At 31.5% G+C, this 16,743-nt stretch overlaps 1 protein-coding gene across 1 annotated transcript in view; it reads left to right on the top strand.

Annotated features, from left to right (window-relative positions):
• Positions 1–8,377, top strand: part of LOC147075065 (zwei Ig domain protein zig-8-like) — a 179,826-nt gene extending 171,449 nt beyond the window's left edge. The window contains exon 7 of the mRNA XM_085943298.1: positions 8,187–8,377. Coding sequence (XP_085799424.1) covers positions 8,187–8,377 — 191 coding nt within the window. The remainder of the gene's footprint in view (positions 1–8,186) is intronic.
• The last annotated feature ends 8,366 nt before the right edge of the window (positions 8,378–16,743 follow it).

The raw sequence follows: 16,743 nt of genomic DNA, 5'->3' as shown, positions 1-16,743 counted from the left end.
TCAAATATGGTTCAGAGACAATATTGGTACTACAGAGAGATAATGAGGAATACTTTGTTATAATAATAAAATATATAAATATAATTATGTTCAGTGGATAAAGCTAAGATTATAATTAACTAAGATTCTTTGATACTAGAACATCGAATTTAACGAAATTAATTTTTTTTTACGAATAACTAACCGTCCAACCGGTTTAAACCATATAAGAATTTAAAAAATATATATTATGGATGTAGGTTTGAGCAAAACAAGTTTTATTAGTGGCCACTATGCTAAACTGGCTCTCAGCTAGGTTTATTAGTTAATTATTGTAGAATAAGCAAATTTAGTACGTAATATTTTATTTTTGTCATACCAAACTGATCAGTTATTGACATGTCTTTTCACACAATTCTATTTTTTCTATGAATTCGGTTGGTTAACCATGTAAAATTACCCGGTTTTTTGGTTAGTTCAGAAACGAGCGGTTATTGGTTTTCCGGTTTCGATGCTCTACTTTACATTGTCGTGAAAAATTGCCAGAATAATTTATACACATCAGACGTTTTAGATAATATAGTATATTCTTAAAAAATCGATACTGTTCGGTTATCAGGAATACAGCGGAAAATACATTTTGAAAATACCCGATATACTGTATTATTTGTTAGTTTGGGTTAGTTTAGGTTAGGTTAGGTTGGATATGGTTAGGTTAGGTTTGGTTAGGTTAACTTAACAAATAATCCAGTTTATCGGCTATTTTCAAAATGTGTTTTCCGCTGTATTCCTGATAACCGAACAGTACCAAAAAATCTATTCCATATAACATTTTTTTTCTATGATTAAAATGTATCTTTGACATACAATATACTTTAAAAAGCCAATTACCACGTTATTTATATTAGAAAACTACTACTTACATTGATACTAACATTGCTGTCAATTATAATATCGTCTTACGTTTGTAATAATATAATATAATTTCATTTAATTAATTATATTTTGTACAATAATCAAAAATATGTTTTCACTTCAATAACTTTTCCAATAGGTAGGTGTGTTTCTGAAATTTTCCTGTGTTATGTACATACTTTCAATATAATAATGTATCCTCTTTCTATAATAACAATAACAATGGTAATATAATTATTACTTAAGTGCACTTATAAACAAATCGTGGTCGAGGAAAAAACTTTTTTGAAACAATTTAATGTCGAAATAAATAACATCCATTAGGCCGTAAATTGCATTTCCTGCTACACTACTGTGATGCAGTTTTTAAAAATCATTTGAATGCTTGCCAAAAGATGAGCGATACACATAACTGTAATAAAATAATCCATTTAAATAATTTAATGTACCTATTAGTTGTCATGCTTACTACTTCGAATGGATTAAGTACAAGGCTTCAAACATATTATGTTATAATTAATTATTTTTTTAATATATATCGCTAATCTTTTTTATGTGCCCCTCCCAGTGACAGCATTCTTTATTTTCTTTAGTTTAAATTACATGGTGGATCTATTATTTGGAGCCCACATCAGTCCAAGAATAGCGGAGTTAATTCAAAAGAAATCTTTGAGACTCCGTTAGTTGAAACTATGTCGATACTATCCATGACTTCATCTGACAGACTTTCTCTTAAATTTGCTTACACACTATAGAAATAACAGCTGGAAAATATATATATTTGGATACATTTTTTTTCTAGTTTAAATAAAAATTCTGGCATTATTGGTAGTATCGATGTGTTCCTGATAATTATTTTGGTAACGTTGGTTCTCTTAACCTGTCATTGGTAATAACAATTGGGAGGGCAATGTGCTCAACTAGTTTGCTTCGGATATTGATATATTCTACTTGGGTGTTGACGATTGGTTGCGCTTTTTATAGTGGACTGTAATTGATTTTGATGGAATGATTGTGACACTAGACGTGTATGCTAGGGGGCGGGGGTGGTTATACGGGAGTTAGTCCAGGTGATATCTACTATCCGCGCCCGATGGTGCTTAACTTCGGTGATCGGAAGAGAGCGTTCGACCACTCGGCTGGTAACATTCTGTGTAACGCTGGATTTTGTGCACACAATTTTAATATCACGGTCAACAGTAAGACATATACATGTCAACAATATTTTATTAAACCCATTTGTAAGGTGGTCTAGAATCTAGATAAACACCAACATAGTCATTATTGAGACTAAAAACATAATATATTTATATGCTTAAGTGTTTATTAATAGAAAGACATGACATATTTTTTTCTTAATTACTATCGTCATTATTTCTTAGTGATAGCTTAGCTACTGTGAAAGTAATTCCAGCATACTGATGTGTAAAACCTCCAAATTTATATTACGAGTTTTTCTACTATTTCTCCACAGTTGTTAATGGTATTGCATTAGCTAGTGTACCATGTCTTATATCACGTGAGTTATTATCAGTAACCCCCAGTAACTGCGGAAAGGTTTCCAAGAATGAAATAAATTGTTTAAACGCTCAGTCAAAAGGGAACATGAGGTCACGTTAAAATGTTTTCACGTCAATAATTTAACACTGGCCATACATCGATGCATGACCGTGAAGATGTAGTTCTATATTATAGTCTGGTTTGTAGTAATTACTTTTTAGTATAAGAAAAATAATAGCAATCTACGGCAGTGGTATTCAAACTGTGGTCCGCGGCTAAAACCCAAGGGCGTCGCAAGCTGTTTATACGCCATAATTATGGATTTCATTATTGCACCCGTTTGTGACCTCTAAAGTATCTTTTAACGATATATTTTATATATATCGTTATTTTTGATATACAATAATATTATGTATACAGCATGCGTGAAACTCTACATACGGTCGTGTAAATTCCGCATTAACAAAGGTGTCCAGCAAGGTGATACCATTTCACCTAAACTATTCACCGCTACTCTTGAGGACTTATTTAGGAAACTTGATTGGGAGGAAAAAGGTGTTCCAATTAACGAAGAGCACCTTAGTCACCTGCGCTTTGCAGATGATATTGTTATACTCTCACAAGACCCGAAAGACCTCCAAGGTAGAATGGAAGAACTCGCGGATGTCAGTCAAACGGTCGGTCTAAAGATAAATGTCTCAAAGACAAACGTGATGAGGAACTGTTTTTCGGACCCTGCGATTATCTGTATTTCTGGCACCCAACTCGAGCAAGTCAGCAGCTACATCTATCTCGGACAGCAGGTGTCCATAGACGGAAGCATGCACGATAAAATTGCTCGAAGAACAAAGCTGGGATGGAGTGCTTTCGGACGTCTGAATAGTATCTTCAAGAGTGACCTACCATTATGTCTTAAGCGTAGGGAGTTCAACCAATGTGTGCTACCCGTGATCACGTATGGCTGCGAGACGTGGACCCTCAACACGAGAGATTTCCAAAAGTTAAGTGTCACACAGCGAGGCATGGAGATGTGCATGTTGGGCATCACGCGAAAGGACCGTAAGAGAAACGAATGAGTTAGGAAGCAGACAAGAGTACGCGATGTAATAGACGTTGCCAAACAGCTGAAATGGAGATGGGCGGGGCACATTGCTCGCCGAAAGGACGGCCGCTGGACAAATGCCGTCATCCAATGGTACCCAAGGGGTACGAAACGGCCACAGGGTCGCCCTAAAAGCCGCTGGATTGACGGACTGGTAAAGTTCGGCGGAAATACGTAGCAGCGAACGACACAGGACCGAGAGAGTTTGAGAAAGCTTGGGGAGGCCTTCATCCAGCAGTGGATTGACCCCGGCTGATGATGATGTATACTTAAGTTTACGTGGATTCACAATCTGAGATAAATGCAGAAAGATGATGTGCCATTTGCCTATGAGGTCATGTGTTGCTTAGAGGCGGCAAAATAAGGAATTAAAGTGAATAATGGCCCATTTACACGTGCTTGGATTTACTGACTATATTAAGTATTGTCACGACGAAAATGCAAATATAAACACATATTATCGTACATATTGCAAGACTGCATGCATGGATCAAAACAGTTTAGTGGCTTTTGAATTTGCACGCCATTGTTGCAACTTGCGTGACGTATGCGCGTGTGCAGTATAACGATGGTGGTGAACCTGCCGATAAAAATACGAACTATACCACGCAGACCATTTTGACGTTTATCGATTTACCAATTTCTATAGTACTAATATAAGTAATTATATAAAGACAACAACGCGTTTCGCTTACTTTTGAAAAATGAGATTGGCGAGACAGTCAGTACTTCGCGTGCTGTAACTTATTAACATTTATTATCGTTAATTTACACACTATTGTACACACACAGTAAATCTATGTACAAGCACTATAATACTTTTAAAAGTAGATTCCACAGAATCAATAAATTTTTCGCCTCTGTTGCTATTAATCTATATATTGGTAAACATCAGATTTATTTTCTTCTATCCATTTAGAATAACAAAATATATAGTACTTGAATTAGTAAACACATCAAATTTGAGAGTAAAAATAATATCAAGCGGCATTTAGCATCTATTTCAAGGCGGGAATGTCTATCTTTTCCTAGCCTTGAGTTCATCATTTGAGGTTAATAACGGATGGGATCGCTCATTCAACTAATTGGCAATTTTAGAACATAATTGGCATAAGAAAATGAAAAAGTTAGAAAACCACTTGTGTGGGGCATTATATCTTAAACTTTTCATTTCGTGGCGCAATTACTATCGATATAAATACTATAAAGATTATTTTATGCCGCCGGCACCTCAAAAAATGTTTTAGGTTACAAACCAATTGTAATTTGTACAAATTTAATTATAACTGAAAACATTTTTAGGTACAAGTCGGTTTACAGGAAGCCTGGCGGGAACCGCGCTAATTTTCATAGCCGATTTTGGCAAAATTCATGAATGTAAACCTAACCTAATCTAACGTCACCTCACAAATAATCCAGTATATCAGCTATTTTAAAAATCTATTTGCCGCTGGCTTCCCTTAAACTGACTTTTTTTTTTTTTTTTGTGATTTTACCGAGGCTTTGACTGCGACTCGCTGTCATATCGCCTCTTCTCTTCTAGAAGGGGATCCTTCGATCAGGTCCTCACTCCTATTCTGTTAAATGGCTTTATAATTATTTTGTCTAGCTCTTCCGTCTTTCTTTATTTCTTCTTTAGACGCCAGTGTTTTATGCACCAGAATCGCTCTCCTCCGTATCCATCCCTTCTGTATTTTCGATACATCGTGTAATCATTGAATTTCAGATAGTCTAATTCAGACCTCAGCCAAGTCTCTGAGATTAATGCTATTGAAATTTTTTGTCTTATTAAGTAGAGTTCTATATCATCCTTTTTTTGCTTCATACTTCTGGCATTCCATTGTAAAATCCTAATTTGTTTTTTATTATCCATTTTGCTCCAGAACCTCCCCTAGAATTTCCTTTAAGTGTCCTTCTTTGAATTGTTTGCATACCCAGTCCACTGCTTTAATTATTAGTTGTTTAATGATCTGCTGCCAGTCTCCCCCTTTCAGCAAGACTTTCATAATTTCTCCCATCGCGTTAACCTCTGTCTTCCCCTTTGAATTTTTCTTATTTTTTGTAGGCTTTACGCTACTACCTGTAGATATTATTGTTGAGCCTGAAGCTTCTACCACCGCTTCTTCTTTCTTTTTGTTTTCCTTAGTTTTTTGAATTGTTTCGCTTTCATCTCTTCCTACGATTTTTTTTTGTTTTAATATGTCAGCATAGCTATTATTTAACATATTTTTTTTTGCTTCCTTGAAAGGTATGTTCATTTTTTTCATTGCTTCTTTGCAATTCTTTTCCTCTTGCCACTTTGGGCATTTTTGGCTGTTTGCCGCGTGGTTACCTTTGCAATTGATGCACGTAATTTCCTCATTTTTTTCGCAGGTTTTGTGGTTTTCACCACACTTAGGGCACGTTTCTACTGTACGTCCGCAATTGTTCGCGATATGCCCATATCGCCAGCATTTGTAGCATTGCATAACCCTGAATACATACGGTTCTACAGCAAAAGAGACTCCATATATGTAAATTGTTCTCGGTAATATTTTCTCCCCAAATTTAATACTGACTGACGAGGTCTTTGTCAGCTCTCCTGTATCACCTTTTCTTGTCAACCTCTTAAGGTTGATTACTTTTGCATCACTTTTGATTTCCATTTGCAGTTCTTGGAGGTCCATATCAATATCGACTTTTCTTATTACTCCATAAGAGCAGGAGTCATTCTCTTTGGTCACAAAACCGAGATCTTTGAGTTCTCCAGCTTGTTTCACTTTATCTGCTTCTTTTTCGTCTTCTACTTGGATGTACGTCTTTAAATTTTTATTGTAAATTTTCTGTACTTTTACTCCTGCCTTATGCAGCATCTGCGCTATTTTCAATTTTAATGGAATTTTACTTCCCGTCGCTATCATGACGATGTTTTGGTTTCCCTTTGGAGTGACCCCAGAGTCTCTTCTGGGTTTTTTTCCAGAAGTCACCGTCTGCCATTCTTCTTCTTTTTCTCCAAGCACTTCCTCTTCATCATCGTTTCTTTTCTTCTTCGTTTTTTTGGTTTCATTCACTTCCATCGTGGTGTTTTCCATTTTATTGCTTTTGCCGTTCACGCGGTCTTGGAATTCGCGCAACAGTGTGAACAAAAAACAGTGTGGATAACCCCTCGCTTCACAGCGTTTGACGCACTCCCCGCACAAAGTGCACTATCCGTGCAACAATAAATATTTTTCACTTTTTCTCAAGCACTGGCACTGATTGTCAAAATCACATGGGACCACACATGTTGAGTTTATTGTCAAATTCATTTACAAACAATATTATTTTTGTTGTATCCCGTATTTATAACCGTTCGCGAGTAACCGGGCGAATAGCGTCCCGAATACGCAAGCGAAGTTGTACAACCTCACTCCACCGCTGTTGGCTTCCGACTGTAAACTGACTTAAAACCGATGTTTTTATTTATTACACATAGCAGACAAGCATTGAGAATGAATGATATTTTCATCAACCAGCATTTTACCGAGAGTTATTTTGTAATATTTTATAAAACACGTTTTACCATTTATTTAATATTCACTTCAAGATAGTGGTGATGTTCCAACAATAATTAAATTTGATAACAAATATTTTATTTTTATCTTTGAATATTAAATTTTTATCTTTGAATATAATTGCCTACTATAATTATTATCACATATTATGTAATTTAATACACTATAATTTTACATATATAATTTTGAAGAACACTTTCTGAGAGAGTATATTATAACCAATAGAAAAAATCTTTTTTTGAAAAAAGTAAGTCACCCCGACGGGGAATCGAACCCTGTATCTCCCGAGTTTACGCCTCGTCCATTGCATTTATCCATTATGCTACGGCGTGAACTAATAGCAACAAATTTTAACTATTGGTCAATTATAATACCTACTCATCAGCGTTCTTCCAAATCAAGCAACTTTGGCAATCTATAATTTACTAATACTGGCACTATAATTTTAATTTGTATTTAGAACGTTTCAAGAAATGTATCCAAAATAAATGGCACATGTTTTATAAATTCGATTGTCATTTATTCTCATTATTTTGCCACCTGTAATGAGTACAAACACCATCGGGTCAAATGTATTCATACACTTTGCCGGACACAAAACCCAGTACATTCCATGTGATACAACGCCTTACTCTATCGTGACATATTTTGTGTATAAGCTGAAGTAAGAACAAACCCAATTGATTTATAAAAAAACACTTTTGCCTATTATCTCGAGGGATGGTTTCCAATCCTGGTGTCCTAATGAACTTGAATTTACATGCACCTGTCAATTACCTACGTGGTAGCAGCCATGATTTATTCTGTCAAGCCTATCAGACACCATTAGCGAAGGGTGCAAGATTAGTTAATGCGCTCCCTACAGACATAGACATTTTCAATAATGTTCTTTGCATTTTGTTTTTGAAACTTTATTTTTCTGTTTAAATTGTATGTTTTTTGTTTTCAAAATTTTATTTTCCTGATGTTTTAATTTAATTTTTTTCTGTTATATTATTATTATTATTATTATCTATATTCTCTTCTTCTCTTTTGTGAGGGAAATATTTGTTATAATGTAAATCTCATGTTGTATAGTCTTAATTTTAGATTTGTAATGTCCACAATGTTTTGTATTCTTAAATAAATAAATAATATTTTTTTTCTTTTTTTTACAGAAAGCTTAGCCGAACTCCACCAAGGAACCGGATCACATCTGCATAGTCCATCGCCCTGGAGTATGTTCTTGATTATTATGATCGTCAGCCTTCTCGCAGACCAAATTTGCGAGGACATCTTCCAGATGAGAGCGACTGCACATCGTCATCCTCAATCGCATTTTATAATGCCCAGCGTCCAAGTGCGCTGACAATGAGAAAAAATATATTTAATTAGGGAAAGTCAACATTAGAAGTGATTGTTTATATAAATAATATCGAACGAAGGTGCTTGATACAAGTTTATTCTGTAAATTAATTTTGTATATTGCAAGCTGCGACATAATAAGAATGTTTGAATATAATTAATTAATAATTCATTGAAAAAATGACAATTACTTGTTGAGGATTGAATGAAATTGCACTCGTTTTAATTTTTTTACACATATTTTTTTTAATTTAAAAAATTAATTAAGTACTTAATTAATTTTTAAAATTAATTAAGTACCTACTTACATTATATTATTATAAAAATATAAGAGACAAAGGCATTGTCGAAAGGCAACATTTTATTTTCGAGATATCTCCAATACGGAGTTCTGGTGATCTCAACTTGAGCTATTTACGCTATATCAGAGGGCACGAAATGGCATGTAAGATGGTGCAAACAAGATGTTCTTAAAACCCACTGGTTTCGTGTACAATTGCAGGGCACATGCAATTCTTGTGTATTTACATGTGGTTTTTTTTTGCATTCCCCTTGATTTTTTTTGCATTTGAAGAGATGAGTCAAAAGTCATTCGCTGCTGATTAGATAATGACTTTTTAATTACCACCTTTAAAATGCACGTCAATTACATCGATCGGCCGCCTGGTCATTACGCTCCAGGTGCGTCTTCAGCGTCCAAAGTATTAATGATGTAGGATTCATATCTCATATGCTAGTCGTGTGAGCTCAGAAGATGCTAGAACTACCAGAACATTCGACAATAAAACTAATAATCTACGAAAACATTGTATAAATTATCTGTCGTGTGTAGCTTCCTTTCAAATCGCTAAACACAAAGATACGTGACAGCATAAGACTCGAAAATATGATTTTTTTTAAGAAAATAGAAAAAAATTAATGACGCATGAGGTTTATGGTGTGGCATGATACACGTGAGGTGACCTTAGTGTAGTGCTGATACATTCTAGCAGATTGAACTGATACTACTATTCGTTTTTAACTAAAACATCATCCATCTGATAATATTTTAAATACCAAGAAAAGTAATATTGCAAATTGTTTGCCTTTACCGTGAGCTCACGTGCATTCACGTGACATAATATTAATGTATTTCGTGCGTGTTTTGTTTTTAATCCAGATTCCTATTTTTTGTCAATCGGCAATTATTGGCAAAACCATGAATGAGGGGCAGGAACGATGAAATCATTGAGTTTTATCTTTACGATTAGAATTAATATAATGGCTTACATTGTTTTTTTGGTAATATTTAGCCTAATTTATTCACTTAGTGAGATGTTTATCTTTAGTTCAAGTTTTTCATTCACACTTTAAAACTACTTACTATCTACTAGAGAGTATAATGTAACTTTTGAGGGTGGTGTGAATATTGATCAAACATTCCCTGGAAGTCCGGGCCATAGAACAGATTGGAAACCCACGAGGTAAAAAGTTTCACACAATCATCTAATTCCAGGAAACGTTATGGAAAAAGAAAATGTACAGGAAAAGGTCAGAAAAAATCAGCAGAAATGGCAGTTTTAGGTCAAATGTGTCGCTAAATTTCAAATTCCGCTTTACACGTCTTTTACAATATTTTGAGGAAATCATTAAACACTTTTTGAACTAAAAAGATTTTTGAGTGTTGCACGTAGTGTTATAGCTAGAATAGATAGACGCATTGATTTTGTATCATAAATGACAGTCAATGATAGCGGATTTTAAAAAAGGCTATAAAATTTTCGTGTAGACATTTTAAAAACGAAACCATTGATATTATATTATATACTTATCCTAATTATTTCAAAAAAGTGTTATAGCGGGTTTTTAAATTTAGCGATACAAATATTCTAGTGGTTCAGGAAAAACACTCTAAATATGGGTCACGGTCACTAAATGGTACGAAATACTAAACCTGATTAATCAAAAAGGCAAACATACTAAAATGTTGATTTTACACACATTTTAAACTTTCTCATACGATTACCTCGAATGTGTGTTAAATGCTGATTGTGACTTTTAACAAAATGGAAGCGATACGTTAAATTCATCATTCTATTGAATTTTATATTTTTATTCATTTAGTTATGCTCGTAATGATAAACTCGTCAACTTTTAAATAAATATGAAATAAAAAATCTACAATATACACGATGTATTACAATAATTATACGTCTATAATTTATTTAAATAACTTCTCAAATCTATGAAATAATAATATTCTGAAGGATAATAATAGTATGGTATTATTATTATTATTATGTACCTGCCATAAATTTTCTCTCCTTTTAAATATCTTTTGATGATTTTATCACCTTTTTGTGGACTCAAATCATAATACAAGTTAAGCCTCTCTCAAACAATTCTATGGAATTAACAAAATAAAGTTATTTTTTTCAAGAAATAAGTGTTGGTAAGAATTTCTTATCGCAAATTTATTTGTATTCACCGTAACGTCATATACAATTTATTTAATACGATACATGATGGACACATATAGTAATTTTTATCAAATATTAGTATACCTGAAAATTTTACGCTTAAGTTATTATACTTATTGTCAATGTTATAACGTCAATTATTATTAACAAAATCATAAATTTTATTGTTGTTGAATTGAAATAATAAATATAAATGTAGAATCTCGTTTTGCAATAGTATAATAATAATAATTTACAAATCAATACCACCACTATTTACTTGTATCATTATTCAGTACAATAAAATATTGTTAATAATGTCATTATGAATTGCTAATAAATGTCTAATAAATTGACTATATTGTCATATTGTTTTAAATTATAATAATTATTCACTACTTGACAGAAGTTTTCAAGTAAAAAAATATCTCACCCCATTTATTCAATATTATAATTTGAAAACTATCTCGTTTTTATATTTTATTCAATTATTGTCTACCCCCCCCCCCTCTCTCGGTTCTCCTTCTGGCATTTACATAAATTAATTATTTTTGTTTTAGTGCCATTTCTATTGAAGGTTTTGGACCAAATTCCAATATTTCTCCTTAGCCTATGGCGGTTGCATCAGGTTACTAACGCCTTGGGTTCTGAGTCAAGTGCATAATGTATATTATCTCAAATAATGTATCTCATCTGCTGCCCTCTATTATAATTTGTTTATTTTTTATTTCTCATTGCGGAAAACATGCAACTTTTCTGCGCTAGAGAGTAGCTATAAGTTCTCGAGGCTTATTGGTTTACGTTAAAACTTTCTTATTTGTAGTGTGATCGCTCAATGAAAACTTAATATTACCCCAATACAGCCACATGTCGAAAGCTTCCAGTATTATTATAATCCGTCTCTTTAATATCCAGGATTCGAGTCCGTAGACCAATTATGAACTAATTACGTATCGTATTAAATATTTGTATGAACGGTGTATACCTACTTTTTTTTAATATTTACTAACTTAGTAGCGCCATCTTCCTCTATCCATCGCCATGTCTTGCCATGTGAGACCTGCAACGCGTAGATCATCGGTGGGTAGCACCGCTACAGGGTGAGGGAGTGTCAACTACGGCGAACAAACCCTTGAGAGTCTCATCGTGATTACTTTAATCACTGAGGCCTACCGTGTCGCGGTCGTAAAGATTAGGTGAATATATCGATTGTCAAAGCTTAAAAGTCAGGAATTGAATCTTGGTAAGATGCCATGTCCCACAGACACACAAAATGCGTAAAATATTTATATTATTTAATTATATTTAATTATGTGCATTAATTTATTTTGTATTTTACAATAATAATTGTAAAGAAGGTAGAATTTCTAGTAATTTCAGTTTAAGGTGTTGGAATAAAACAGAAACTAGTGTATAAGTATTCGCGCCTTCTCATAAACCTTTGTTAAACTTTTTCGAAAGGCATTTCAGCTGGAGATATAGTGATTACAATTCTGTTTCAAATTCAATATCGACTTTTCAAATTACTTTCATAATGTTCTCTTCTCTATTTCTTGGTGAGAAACTTTGCGAATTTCGTAAACAAGTTACCTGCTTACTTTCTCTGATTTGTTTCGCATGATATACTGACGACGAACTTAACTTATCTTCAGTCTATTTAAAATTTTCCTCATACCAGAATTTTGAAATTTCGGTAATCATTGAAACAGAATATAACTAGATTAGGTTTTTTATATTAAGTAAACACAAACCAGAACAATACACTAAATATTGTTTTCAGGTTTCGTATAGGTAATAATAATATTTATTATTCCTAATTATCTGTATAACAACATTTTCATCATGAATTAATCAGGAATAGAGCGGAAAACACATTTTGAAAATACCCGATAAACTGGATTATTTTTTAGGTTAACCTAACTCAACCTAACCTAACCTAAGCTAACCCAAACTAACAAATAATCCAGTATATCGGGTATTTTCAAAATGTGTTTTCCGCTGTATTCCTGATAACCGAACAATACCGATTTTTCATTTGTTTACCTATCTTATAAATTTCCTGTCTTTAAATACCACAAGTCCATATTTCCATCAATGTTTAAGTAAACATAACGAAATGTTGTATGTACAAATATTGTTGAAAAATTTTAACATATTACTTATAATTACTTAAACAACTATTACGTTATAAATTTCTCCTGAAGGATTAAAGGGGAGATAATATACGAACCATGTAATTTAGAATTTTTTCTAATAATTTTTAATAATCAGTGCATATCTATCTAAAAACATTTACAATATAATTTATTTTTTATTCAAAGAAAAATTTACAATGAATTATAATAAAACCGTTATAAAATGTACATTTATTATATACGCTGGTTAAATGGATTTCAATAGCAAATGAAAATAATAATACCAGTATTTCGGTATTTCCTAATGAATACTGGTAATATTCATAAAATAAATGGAAACTACCAATATATATATATATATCAGTCTTTTTAAAATATTAATATTTTATAACATGTATCCATTGCTGGTCACTAAATACGATAAAGAGCCATGGATATAAACCAAACATCGCATAAAGTACAGTAATGTTAAGCTTTTTATGTTAATTAATATATTTTGTTTCCACTTTCAATACCTAATATATCGGTATTATTTGATTTTTAAAACCGGTTATTCGGTATCGAAAAATACTGCGGTACCGGTAATGCAATTTCTAGTTAGTTGGGCAGCATATTTTTATTAGTATATCATATTTAATGGTCTTTTATCAATAAAATTTTCAAATTCAAAAAAAAATTAATTGAGTTAGCATTTACTTGGTAGAATTCCATCTTACAAGAAATGAAAATATAATTAATATTAAATTCTACAGGTTTTTAAAAAGGGTTGTCGATAGCTATTTCGGTTGTAACACCATTATCAAGACTATCCAGTCTATCTAGAATATATAGTCTTGATAATGGTGTTACAACCGAAAAAGCTATCGACGAACCTTTTTAAAAACCTGTAGAATTTAATATTAATTATATTTTCATTTCTTCCAAAAAAAATGTTTAATTTTTACAGTTTTAATATTATTTTATCCTAATATTAAAAACAATGAATATTCAAAAAAAAATTGTATAATTTGAAATCATGTATCGACATATTGCAGTATGGTCACAATACATTTTTAGTTTCGTCGTCTTCTCATCATGCCATCGTCGTCCACCATCAGAGCGATCTTATCATTTACAATCCTATAATCTGAAATACTTCTGTAGAACTGCACCCGTACGCGAAAAGCATAGTCGTCTTACGCCACGTTCACCATTGATCCCTGGATAACAACTTGTAGAATACTGTACTTAAGTCATCTCATAATGTGCCCGAGGTACTTTAGTTTTAGATTAAGTTTTTGTTTAAGTTATTCTGAGACGGAAATCGTACCTATAGATTTAATGACCAAAGATATCTCCAGTGTACAAACATTCATCAAGATTTTTGTTTTATGTTTTATATATATTATTTTCAAAATATTTTGTCACTGATCATTATTATAGATATTATATGGTATGGAATGAGTGATATATGTAACTATTCTACTAATCTTGCTATACTAGTGTTAATATTAATATAAAATAGTCCAGCTATAGAGAATTAGTTTTTTTCGTAACGTAATCTTTGTCTTTTGTATATAAACATTTTACTTTTTATACTAAGTGATAAGTACAAGCGATTCTATCTAAGAAATTGGATAAAAAAATAGAAAAATATATACATATTACTATTTAAAAGAAACATATTTAAGATCTAACGTAAATGCTTAAGCGCGATAAAATGTATATAATGTTCATTATGTTATAATATTAAATATGAGGCCATTAGCTAAATTTATTACTTATAAGAAAAATCTTATTTATTTTTTGTTATGAAAAAAAAATTATCGTAGTTTATAGCGTCTACTATAATGTTTGTCGTTACCAAATAATAATTAATATTTCTATGTATGGCAAAAAATTTATGTGTTTAAAATCAGACCTCACAATTCTCTATAATTATTAAATTTAAACAAAATAATTATTTTAATGTATTCAGCGTTCACTTTGTGGTAATTCATGATAATTTAAATTGCTGTCGTATCACTTTATATTCACTACACATTGTTTTAATTTTTATACGACACATGTTTCGTTTACATTGAAAACTTTGTTGAATAGATAACGAAACATGCGCGGTATATAAATTTTGATATTATTTAAATTGATAATTTTGAAAAGCTCCAGGAAACTTACTTATTATAAATAATTACAAGATAAAAAGAACTTGACTTGACTTGACTAGCTTAAACGATCAAAAAAAAATTGTACTTGATAGAAATAATACTGAAATGTCATTTTGACATGTCATATTGATTTCCATTGTAACGCACGTATATATTCATAATTTAGTTGCTAGGACCCCAGACCCCTAGCAACCAATCATGGTGTCGAAATAACTTTTCATACAAAACAGAATTAACAGAAAATGAATTCAATTCTACTTAAAGATGGCAAAAGTATTAAAAAAACTGCATCGAATCGTGTTCTGATATATTCTAAAAGTTTCAAATGTCTAGCTAGTCGGGAAGTTAGTTAAAAATATCAATTTCAAGATTTGTACTGGACAAAGAACCACCGGACAAATAAGAATACGAGCTAAGAAAAACGTTGTAAAATAGCTCATACTATTAATTATAAATAATTCCTCGCAATATGGATAATTGTGTCGGTAGCATAATTATTGGTAAATAGCGCTCACCTGGAAAGTAAAAGATTTGTTTTCGAACACAACACTGTCCAAGATTTTTTTCAATGATAATTAAAATGCTTCTTAAGTTTTTCAAAATTATATAATGTTTTCAATAAAAATAATTTTACGTTCTTAAGTTTTATGTATATTTAATTTAAATTTGAAATAATTTCATTAAAAACTACATTATGGTGAATACACATAGATATTATTATTAATTTTTAATGAAATAATGTCACATTTTTTGTAAATAACCAAACAATGTCGCATAATGATTCACTGTAATAAGATTGTTAAGCCAAAAATGTGTAAGAGACCTTTTAGTAATATATAAATATATATATATATATATAGGTATGCAGATTCTTTAGAATGTTATCTTGAGGATCCAAAAGTGCGTCAGCAAGAATAATTATTCTGTGGCGAAAAACATTAATTTTTTGGTAGACAATAAAATATGACGAAACTTTTTCACATCACTATTATGAAAGTTGCACGATCAGCTTATTGTGTCGTGGATCCGGGGTTTCAATCCCTGGTCTCACTAAAGTTCACGTCATGTTTTTCAATTTGTATTTGAAGTCAAATTATACATTTATTATAATGATTGTAATGACATGATTATAATGTAATATTTCAATTGTTACTGACAAGCTTTTGGCATAGCAATCTTGATATTATTATAAAGTATACATCATATGATTGAAAGTATTTAATTATTTTTTTTATTTTACAATAATGTTTCTATGAGCGCATTGAGAAATAAATAAATTAAGTGTGTTTTTTTAAGTCATACTTATTATATTATGTAACTACAGTTTAATTTTTCATAACTATAAAAAGATCCATTTTAGTTAATTGATATTTGACATTTTAACAAAAAAACATATCGACAGAAAACAAGTATTTTTATAAAATATATCGATGTATTTTATAAAATTTAATGAAAACATAACACTGTTTCAATATCCAAGAACAATTTTTCAACTTCGATGTATTTTTTCGTTCAAAAATGTCTTTCATCTTCTTATGTAATTAGAAATTAGTGAAAAATCATTACTATCGGGAATGCATAACAGAATTTTCACAAAACTAAGTTTAATTTTGCAAAAGATATAATTATATATTAGTATATAATATTAAATAT

Source organism: Rhyacophila brunnea, unplaced genomic scaffold (assembly GCF_057557595.1).
Source record: "Rhyacophila brunnea isolate RB1 unplaced genomic scaffold, BYU_Rbru_1.0 scaffold_15, whole genome shotgun sequence".
Taxonomy (NCBI): Eukaryota; Metazoa; Arthropoda; class Insecta; order Trichoptera; family Rhyacophilidae; genus Rhyacophila; species Rhyacophila brunnea.
The sequence above is the reverse complement of the archived record's forward strand: the minus strand, read 5'-3'. Positions and strand labels throughout refer to the sequence as shown.